The 11,730-nt window shown below is 45.5% G+C and overlaps 1 protein-coding gene across 1 annotated transcript in view; it reads right to left on the bottom strand.

Annotated features, from left to right (window-relative positions):
* The window catches only part of NOTCH1 (notch receptor 1), a 127,764-nt gene that overhangs the window by 62,357 nt on the left and 53,677 nt on the right, over positions 1–11,730 (bottom strand). The window contains exons 3-6 of the mRNA XM_068134051.2: positions 1,206–1,513; positions 474–692; positions 248–391; positions 10–132 (exon numbers count right to left, since the gene is read on the bottom strand). Coding sequence (XP_067990152.2) covers positions 10–132; positions 248–391; positions 474–692; positions 1,206–1,513 — 794 coding nt within the window. The remainder of the gene's footprint in view (positions 1–9; positions 133–247; positions 392–473; positions 693–1,205; positions 1,514–11,730) is intronic.

The following is an 11,730-nucleotide window of genomic DNA, read 5'->3' on the forward strand; positions in this document are numbered from 1 at the left end:
CTTGATCACCTGTCCACTCCGGGGGGCACTGGCAATTATAAGTGTTCACGCCATCGACACAGGTAGCATCATTCTGGCAGGCATTATCCCCACAGTCATCAATATTCTTCTCGCAGTGCTGGCCTTGGAAGCCTTCAGGAGAAAGATAAAAGGTAAAACATAAACCAAAATTGATTCAGAACAAATTTTTTTATTGTGTGGCACACAGAGGATTAAAAAAGGAGCCTCAAGTGGGAGCTTTACATACCTGGTAAGCAAGCACATGCATAGCTGCTGTCCTCCAGCTGTTGGCAGGTCCCGCCGTTGTGACAAGGTGAAGGAGAGCAGGGCCGCAGTAAGGCCTGACAACGTGCCCCGGCAAATCCCGCACGGCAGTGGCATGCAAACGAACCTGTAAGATGGGATCGTGAATCATCGTGCACCCAATTCTACATCCAAAATATCATCATCGTGGTGTTCAGAGAGAAAGTTACCGGGAGTGTTAATGCAAGTGCCTCCATTATGACAAAGGGCCGATTCCGGCGATCTACTCAGTGCCTCGGAACACTCGTCCAGATCACTGTGGCATCTCGGGCCCACGTAACCATGCCGGCAGGAGCATGTAAAGTGGCCACGGTCTCCGTTGGCAGAGCAGATACCGCCGTTGGCGCATGGGTTACTGGCACAGGGCTGTGGATGTTCACAATGATGCCCTGCACACCAGATGTATGGGGATCGATGGACAATTACACAATAAAGTGAACAAAATACAAAATGACCTGTCCTGTCATAAAATACAGCAGGTCATGTTTTCTTCTTCAACTTCAACAACATTATGTATGGATTTAAAACGAGGCCACAGAATGACAACGATACTCTTTATGAAAGGCACTGTGGGATTTTTAAGTATACAAGGGGGTGCTGATGTATGGGACAGGTGGCTCAATGTACTCTGAGAGGACAGCATAGTCTACAGTGTGGCAACCTGTTGGTGAAGCACGATGGGAATCAAAACCAGACGTGACAAATCAAAGGCGAGTCTGCTAATTCTGGGATATCGTTTCGAAGCAAAACAATGATAATGTAGATGGGATATGTGTGTGTCTCTTCCATTAGGTTTAAATATGCTCAGCAGATCCTGCCTACAGGATCAAAACGTGCAAAGGTAAGTGGGGTTACCGATCGTACAGGTAGGTAAGGATTTGCTCTGGCTGGCCGACCCTCACCTGCCCAGCCGATTAGACAGTGACACCGAAATGAGGAGAGAGCGAGAAGCTCGCAGTGTCCACCATTGAGGCAAGGGTTTGGATAGCAGGCACTGTCCAGCTGGGATCCACAGCGAGGGCCGGCAAAACCCAGTGGGCACGTGCAGGTGTACCCAACCCCGCCACGAGCTAGAGTTCCCGTCTGCCCAGCAAGCGTAATGGCGGCCGCAGGAGCGAGCACGGGACGACACGTAGCTCCATGGAGGCAAGGTACAGCTCGGCAAGGGTCTTCGTGCTGACAACGCTCACCGACATATCCTGGTTGGCAGCTAAGAAGATAGAAATACGGAGTTAAAAATGAGTATGTGCAGAAAGAAAGAAAGAATGGAGTACGATACAACAGATACATTTAACGAATTTTAAAAATTGATGTAACGTCCTGAAACTCGAACTTGTTCTGTAAATTATCATAACAAATCCATGTATCAAGTTTCAGTTGAATATACTGAAGGGTATGGAAAAAGGTTCATTTAACCACAGGTTGGACGGACGGACGCAAATCTTTCATCCCCTCCAGTAGGGGACTAATAAAGGAGAATGTGCATCAGTCAATCAGTCAGAGTGTGTGTGTGTGTGTGTCTGTGTGTGTGTGTGTGTGTGTGTGTGTGTGTGTGTCTCCTCCATAACTCTAAAACCATGAAACCTATCAGCACGAAACTTTGCACACATGAAAAGGCAACATCAAGGGAGTGCACAAATGAAAACTGGGGTTTTGGGTAAATGAAAACACCTCTTTTGAAGATAATTAACCAGATTATTTTAAAAATTTAAAAGCAGGCTTTATCCTCGGTCAGCTTGCTATCCCACGCAGGGGTCTTAAGCTTTGTTTCGGCCTCCTCAAAAATGCCTTGCTTTGGAACAGTCTAACAGTTTCTGCATGATCAAAAGTTATTTTTGAACATTGCTCACTCACATCATCAAATGCCTGATCTTCACACCTATGAATCGCCGTATACATTGCTTTTGTAAGTGCTGTTGTTTTCAAATTAGAAGCTTGGAGGGATTTTATGCATTATATGATGCGATTTTGCACGATGGCCTCAAACGGACTAATTAAAGTATATAAACAAAATCTGCCTTCTGATTTGAGGATCGGAGCTGGTGGATTAAATAACCTGTGAAATCTGGAGTGAAATCTGAAAACGGTAAGAAATTAGTGATTTTAATGCCTAAGAAATTAGTAAATAAGTGATTTTAATTAGTAAATAAAAAATTAGTGAAGGTGGCCAGAGGCATTATGTTTTCGGGTTGTCGGTCCGTCCATCCGTAACCTCGTTCTTCTCAGCAATAATATGTCAGATTGAGACGAAACTTTCAGGGTAGGAGTGACACCCATGCAGAATGTTTTTTATGATAATTGTGATGTTATAAGTCACGTGGTATGGCAGCCACCTTGGATTAAACGCAATTAATTAAAATTTTATTTCTCGGAAACTGCTGATTGGAAAAATTTGAAACTTGGCACATTGTCAAGTACTCCCAAAGGGGAACAAAAGCATGATAATGACATCATAGGTGAAGTGGTATACCAGCCAAAAATGTTTTAATCAAATTCCTTATCCTAAAAATCAGAAATTGCATGCACATGATCTATGACCCATTTGTACTGAAATATTAAATTTATGATATCATAGATCACATGGTTTGGCAGCCATATTGGATTTAACCTAAAACCTTCAAAAAACATCTTCTCCAAAACCACCAAATCAATTGACTCGAAACTTTACGTGTGTCATTGACGAGGCTTGGCGACTAAAAGAGGATCATGAAAACATCATTGGTCACATGTTGTGGCAACCATATTGTATTGAAGGAAAATATAAAATAATCATATCTCTGAAACCGCTTACCCTATCGATGCAAAATTTTACAAATATCAGCTAACACCACTGTTGCATATAGTTTGGAAATGATGATGTCATAGGTCACGTGGTTTGGCAGCCATCTTCGATAGAAAAACGAAGCTTTTTATTTTTCCGATCAACACTAAACTTCACAAACGTGATCCCCTACCCATACATATGCAGAGCATACATCTTTTAAGTTCATATGGCATGTGGTATGGCAGCCATATTAGCTTGAAAGCCAATATATTTTTTAAAAATCCCTTCTCTGAAACTGCTTCACCAATCGATATGAAACCTGTCATGGCTGGTGAAAATGTGATACTTGAAAACAGCTGAAGGGATTTAAATCAAACCTGTTTATTTTTAGGACAGTGAACGATGGCATCTACCCGTTGTGGGACTACGCAGAGGCATATTGGTGACACATTCGCAGTGTTCTACTTATAACTAGGAGTATTTATGTAAGTAAGGCTGTCATCCCTCATTCTGCACTGTTATCTTAATTCATACGTCCGTCGGATAGATGTCATTCTACTGGGACCTGCAATACTTGTGAATAGTACTTAAAGTCTCAATTTTTTTTAAAAAACTGTCCTTTTGAAGCGTTTTTTATGTATACTGTATACTGTATGCCATCGAGATGTCCACCGGCGTGTTGAGTTACCAAGCAGATAGCTAGTGCTCGCCAAGCCAGCCGTTCCTTATCAATGGTTTTGAATGGAGTGCTTGCTTGAGTGCTTGCCACTTGGTGAGCGCTCTATAAGAAATTTGGTAACTGAACACATCCCAGTTTCATTACATGGCAACGAAGATAAACATCTATACCATTAATTATTTCAGCCATATCGATGAATTCGTCCCTCAGGGGAAAGATTTTGTCATGACACATGGCAACAACGAAACGCGGATTGGTGGGAATGGAAAGCGGTTTTTATTTTAATTATTTATTTTTCCCAAACATGGTTAAAAATGTTTTATTCACTGACAATGACTAGGAGAAGATGGGGGAAGGGAGGGGAAGGGGTGGGTTGGAGTCTGGAGGGAAGGGAAGGGGTGGGTTGGAGTCTGGAGGAAGGGGAAAGAGTGGTGTGAGAGAAGAGGGAGGGGAGGGGTGGGTTGGGGGTCCAGGGTGAGGGGAAGGAGTTGGGTGGGAGGAGTTGGGAGGAAAAGGGAAGGGCTTGGGTGGGACTCTGGAGGGAAGCGGGGTGGGACAAGGGAGTGGAGGAGGTGGGGTGGGAGGAAGAGGGAGGAGAAAGGGTGGGGTAGGGGAATGGAGGGAGGGGGAGGTGTGAGGAGGGAGGGGAATAAGTTGGGTGGGAGGAGAAGGGAAAGGCATGGGTGGGGGAGTCCGGAGGGAAGTGGGGTCGGATGAGGGAGTGGAGGAGGTGGTGTGGGAGGAAGAGGGAGGGTGTGGTGGGAGGAAGAGGGAGGGTGTGGTGGGAGGAGGCAGTGGCAGGCGTTGGATGAAGGAGAGGAAAGGGTGGAAGAAGAGACCACCGGGCAAAGCCGGGTACTTTTGCTAATGCGTATATAATAATTCTCTAAAGGTCATGGACCATGCCAATATGGTAAATAAACTTTGAGATTTACACATTTTAGTGAAACATTTAAAGCAAAGGTTGTGTTTTTTGGGATGAATTCTATCATTTGTGGATTTTACCATATTGGGTCGCACTGATTGTAGGGATTGGGTGAAGGAAAAGTGAAGGATAGTGAGGAATGACAACAAGCTTATTAGTAGGCCTAAGGCGTCAAGGCATAACCAACCGCCTCTCCAAGTACAAACCCCCTTGCTGCACTCTCAGACAGTCAAATGAGCACACACCCTTCCTTCTGTACAAGCACACACCAAATGAGCATACGCCCTTCCTTCTATGGCTGACACATCACAGTTTCCACGAATGTCCAATGCGGATGCTGAGGGCATGCAGGCCCAGAAACAGGAGTGTAAGTCAGGAAGGCAGACGGATGCATTATATATCTCATGTTATACAGCAGAAGTGGTCGTGCACCAAGAACCCAAAATGGGTTACTTGCAGCATTCACTTCGTTCCACGAGATGGGAATGAAATATAACAGTGAATACCGTTTGGTGGGGAAGACCTCACCTGAAGCTCAAAATTCTACGTGTCAGTGTGCCACCCCAGGAGGATATATGTACTCAATGCGTGATCTCAAATGAAAAGAAGAAGAAGAACCACCTTTAAATGGATGTACATTATTTAAGAAATAAGCAACGAGCACAAGTACAACTACAATGGCACTTGGTAGAGCGCATACCTCCACCTGCCTGAACAGTTTACAATTTTATACCCCGACTGATAGGCCTGATATCGGGATCTGGACCTGAACCGAAATCTAATAAGTTTGTCCTTTCTAAAACCAAAATCGAAAAAATCATTTCCCAACCTCATCCCGACACCTTGTACAACAACTAAGGACAGACAGGCGGGCGGTTCGTTCCCAACCCCACCGCTCCGTAAGTGTCCCCTTTCCCTCTTTATTGATCTGCGCATTGGCCAGACATGGCTCCTGCCTCCCCTTTATGCCCCCCGCAGTTCTCTGCGTTGCAGACGCCCCTGCTGTCTGCGCACAATGTGAATCTCATTAGAAACTACCACCTCCCCTTGGTAGATTGAGCTGCATTGCAACAGACCCTGAACAAAGACTTCTCTCCTTGTCTCTCCCCTCCCTGCAGCACAAGGGACTAGTCCAAGCGGCCAGGAGGTCAAACCTTTTGGTACTAGACCAACTATCTATCATCTTAATTGCATCGTCTCTCTGTCTGCTGGCCTCTATCAGCATTTGTATGCAACCCATGTGACAATTTCACAATGCTCCTTTTGGGTGGCTGCGAGCACACACGCACACGATGACAACGACGACCTATTATCCTTGTTACAGGAGATGGGAGCGTGGTTTATGGCATCCCAGTAAAGTGATAAACAGCTTGGAGTCGAGGACTGAACAGGATTTTAACCAGGGAATTGTTAATCCACAGAGTGGGCCCATCTTGCTGAGGCAGTATGGTAAAAACAAATGTTATTTTCAAGATAACAGCATTGGACCGCATTGCACTGGCTCGTCCAATTTACCGCACAGTCATTTTTTCTTCTGACATAGCAGATCAGGATTTGATTTGGAGGTCTACGAGTTTGGATAATGTGATCGCTCCATCCTGAGCAGGCCCACAGTCGATGCCCAAGAGCCTCTTAGACCCAATCATTGTGCGTCCAGTCAAAATGAGTTTGGAGGCATGCTGTCGAACAATGAAGGGCATTTGGGCAATGGGGGATTGCGACGACGACGCTGGGAGGACAAGAAAGCAGGGTAGGCAAGGAGGGCGAGCCACGGGCCCGGCGTCGCCAGCTGCCGGGCCGCCTTGTGCCGCCCATTGCTGGGTGGCCTGGCGTACAAATCGTTGCCGCGGAGACGGCGTGGCGATGCCGCATGGGCAGATGGCCTTTTGTGCGACGGGCGGGCGGGACAGGCTGGTGGAGGGATGCGAGGGGAGGAGGTAGAGTGGGAGCGCAAAGAAAGTTTTGCTCATGTGGGAAAATCTTTCAACGGGTCTGTCTTTCTGCCAACCAGGCTAATTCCCTTCACATCTCTTCCACTTCTTTCACCCCCACACCCTCTGATCCCCTAACTTCCCTCCCCCCTTCAAGAAACTTGAAGTTGATTGTGGAGATGCCTGAACAGAACTGTCTTGCACATGACCCAGACAACCGAACATACGTATCTATGGTAAGGTGCACATGACCCAGACAACTGAACATATGTATCTGACTATGGTAAAGTGCACATGACACAGACAACTGAACATACATGTCCATGGTAAGATGCAATGACATAGACAATCAAACATACATGTCTGTCTTTGGTTAGGTGCACATGACTCAGACAACTGAACATATGTGTCTGTCTATGGTAAAGTGCACATGACCTAGCCAACCAAACATACATGTCTATGGTAAGGGGCACATGACCCAGACAACCAAACATGCATGTCTATGGAAAGGGGCAGATGACCTAGCCAACCAAACATGCATGTCTCTGGAAAGGGGCAGATGACCCAGACAACCAAACATAAGTGTCTGACTATAGTAAGGTGCACATGACACAAACAACCCAACATACGTGTCTAAGTATGGTCAGGTACACATGATCCAGACAACCAAACATACATGTCGTTGGTAAGGTTCACATGACGCAGACAACCAAACATATGTGTCTGTCTATGGTTAGGTGCACATGACTCAGACAACCAAGCATACATGTCTATCGTAAGGGGCACATGACCCAGACAACCAAACATACATGTCTATGGAAAGGGGCAGATGACCCAGACAACCAAACATAAGTGTCTGACTATAGCAAGGTGCACATGACACAAACAACCCAACATATGTGTCTAAATATGGTCAGATACACATGACCCGGACAACCAAACATATGTGTCTTTGGTAAGGTGCACATGATGCAGACAACCAAACATATGTGTCTGTCTATGGTTAGGTGCACATGACGCAGACAACCAAACATACATGTCTATAGTAAGGGGCACATGACCCAGACAACCAAACATACATGTCTATGGTAAGGGGCAGATGACCCAAACATCCAAGGATACATGTCTATGGAAAGGGGCAGATGACCCAGACAACCAAACATACATGTCTATGGAAAGGGGCAGATGACCCAGACATCCAAGCATACATGTATATGGTAAGGGGCACATGACCCAGACATCCAAGCATACATGTCTTTGGAAAGGGGCAGATGACCCAGACAACCAAACATACATGTATATGGTAAGGGGCACATGACCCAGACATCCAAGCATACATGTCTTTGGAAAGGGGCAGATGACCCAGACAACCAAACATACATGTATATGGTAAGGGGCACATGACCCAGACAACCAAACATACATGTCTTTGGTAAGGGGCAGATGACCCAGACAACCAAACATACGTGTCTAAATATGGTAAGGTGCACATGACCCAGACAAATGGACATACATGTCTATAGTAAGGTGCACATGACCCAGACAACCCAACATACATGTCTAAATATGGTAAGGTGCACATGACCCAGACAACCCAACATACATGTCTATAGTAAGGTGCACATGACCCAGACAAACAAATATAATGTCTATGGTAATGGGGCACATGACCCAGACAACCGAATGTGTCTGACTATAGCAAGGTGCACATGACCCAGACAACTGAACATATGTGTCTGTCTATGGTAAGGTGCACATGACCCAGACAACCGAACGTACGTGTCTGACTATAGTGAGGTGCACATGTCCCTGACAACCGAACGTACGTGTCTGGCTATAGTATGGTGCACATAACCCTGACAACCGAACGTACGTGTCTGACTATAGTGAGGTGCACATGTCCCTGACAACTAACCATACGTGTCTGGCTATAGTATGATGCACATAACCCTGACAACCGAACGTAAGTGTCTATGGTAAGGTAGTGAAATTATTTTGCAAACATTGTTGTACAACATGAAAAAGTGAATATTGTTGGAGTTCAAAGGGGAAAATTTAGCGGAATATCAATTAATGAGTAATAATAAGCTATGACAACAACAACAACAACAACAACAAGAACAACAGCAAGAGCAACAGCAACCAACACCTATCCAATTGCATTGATCATTGGAAGGTAGGTGGACAATTCCATCAATAGGATTTCTCATATGAAGGTTGATAAAGGTTATTCTAACCGCCACAGGAAGTAAATTGGAGCTGCTGACGTTTTGGACATTTGCCCTTCATCGGAGCAAGAGAACACTTCTATAACTCCGATAGCAATGCCTGAACTGCAGAACACATAAAAATGTATTTATAGGAAAGTGGGAAGATGAAGGAAGAGGAAAAATCAACAACTGGGCAAATAAATAAGGAAACGCTCCAACACGAAAATAAAATTCCTGTGAAAACTTGAAATCAAGAATCATATTAATCATGTTAATCCTATTAATCATGTTTATTTTCTCCATTTTTGTCCTAATTATGTCTCCACTCCACCTACAGAGGGAAGACATATTGATTTTCCTGTTTCTTCCTTCCGAAAAATTCGGGACGTAACTCCCCCCCCACCCCCCTTCCCATGCCCCCCACCCCCCTTCCCATGCCCCCCACCCCCCTTCCCATGCCCCCACCCCCTTCCCATGCCCCCCACCCCCCTTCCCATGCCCCCCACCCCCCTTCCCATGCCCCCCCCAAAGCCCTCGCCCTCTCTCAGATCTCTCGATGTCTCCATGTCTCTCGGTCCCTGCTCTCAAATGTTGTGTTTGTGTCCTTCCCCCTCTCTCCCCATCTTGTCTACCGCTCCCGATGTTATATGTTTTTGTGTCGGTTTGTCTTTCTGTGTGATTAATGTTCGCTCTTTCAGGAGCCTCGATCTTGTATACAAAAAAACAAAAAAACAAACAAAAAAAAAACAATTACAATTCAACACCATTCCTTAATTTTGTATCTAATCCTCTTCAAATTTGGCATTAATATAACTCAGTCCAATATACACAGGCCTCAAATAAACTGGGAGGTACCTTGAACCAATATACCCAGACTTCGAATCGACATGAATATACCTTGGGCTCACACACTCAGACCCCAAATAGGCTTCGATGCGTACCTTGGACCAATACACCCAGATAGGCTTGGGGGTAACTAGGTCCAATACACATACATCCAGACCCCAAATATGCTTTGACGCGTACCTTGGACCAATACACCCAGATAGGCTTTGGAGTAACTCGGTCCAATACACATACATCCAGACCCCAAATAGGCTTTGATGCGTACCTTGGACCAATACACCCAGATAGGCTTTGGGGTAACTAGGTCCAATACACATACATCCAGACCCCAAATATGCTTTGACGTACCTCTGTCCAATACACCCAGACCACAAATAGGCTTGGGGAAACCTCGATCCAATATACCCAGACCCCAAATTGGCTTGGAGGTACCTCCATCCAACACACCCAGAATCCAAATAGGCTTGGGCATAACTTGGTCCAATACTCCAAGATATCACATAGGCTTGGGGGTAACTTGGTCCAAAACAACCAGACCCTAAATAAGCTTGGAGGTACCTCGATCCATCACAACTGGACTCCAAATAGGCTAGTAGGTACCTCAATCCAATACACCCAGACCCAAAATCGGGTCAAAGTGGATGGTGGTCGGTGCCACCGATTGCATTCACTTGCGAATATCTGCCATTCGAGTTTTCTTTTTCTATTACCCCTCAGCTCCCAGAGTTGCTGCTCCTTTTGCCATTGGGTTGTGTCTTAAGACTTCACTGGGTTAAAGGTATTTTGGGGGAATTTCTATAAAATAATAATTTTAGGTAAAAAGTTCAGGTATGAGGCTAAAACATCTTCATACAGTCTGGCATCCTGTCTTACTCTCCAAACTCTCTGCCTATGGCATCCAAGGCCAACTCTACACATGGCTTACTGACTTCCTGTACTCTTGTAGCCAATGTGTGGCACTCAATGGAATCCTTTCATCTCCTCTCCCCGTCAAGGCTGGAGTACCCCAAGGCAGTGTTCTGGGCCCAGTCCCATTCCTGATCTTCATAAACGATCTCTCTGACTCTCCGGAACATCCGCTTTATCTATCTGCTGACGACTCCACCCTTTACCGTGACGTCCCTTATCCTTCAGACAGGCAGGCTGCAGCATCTTCCCCCTCTTCAGACCTTAACAAACACCTGGAATATGTCTTTCAATCCTGACAACACTATCTCTCTCCAAAAGGACCGTCTGGCAAACCCTCCTATCTACTTTTTTTTAAATCCTGGAGGCGGTTTTGTCATTCAAACTCTTGGGTCTCACTATCAACCACAATTTTACTTGGGCAAACCACAAGTCTCCAAAGCCTGCCGCCAAATGGTCGTCCTCCATCATGCAAGGTCTTTTCCTGGCACATCTGAGCACATTTCCCAAAATGCCGCAGCACATTGCCCACCAAAGGTAGACTGTGAAGACCCAGCTTCATTTTTTTGGCCTTTTTTTTTTGAGAAAAGGAACATTTTGGCCTTCGCTTTTCATGAACTGGTTGCCCAGGTCTGACGTTAGACTGAAGGTGGAAGAAATTTGCAGTATTCAGGGCGACAGGGATAATTCACTTACTCTCTGTGAAGGACACCATGGGATCTTCAACATCGACCAATGACCATTGCTAGCAGACGGGTCCTCAAGTTGAATGCCCCTCCAAGAGACGGTACACACATTGATGCCTCACCCAGATTATGATACTCCAGGTTGCCAGTTTACAGATAGGTCAGGATTAAAACCCAGGCAACACAGCTCAGAGGTAAGAGTGAATACCTCAAGGTTAACCTGCCAGCCTATAGTGTGCATATATATCGAGATGAGACCCCATCACTGTAGTGGGTACCAGAAAGAAAGTGCCACGCCAGCTCGTGTTGCATGCATCCTGACCAAAAAGAAATGTCATCCTGACCAAAAAGAAATGTCATCCTGACCAAGTGCCATTTCCTGTTAGTCAGGATGCATGCAACACGAGCTGTTGGGGCAATTGCATCCTGATCAATTGCACCCACTATAGGAGTGGTCATCATATATATATATCCAATACG

Source organism: Myxine glutinosa, chromosome 13 (genome assembly GCF_964187855.1).
Source record: "Myxine glutinosa chromosome 13, kmMyxGlut1.1, whole genome shotgun sequence".
In the NCBI taxonomy this organism is placed as follows: Eukaryota; Metazoa; Chordata; class Myxini; order Myxiniformes; family Myxinidae; genus Myxine; species Myxine glutinosa.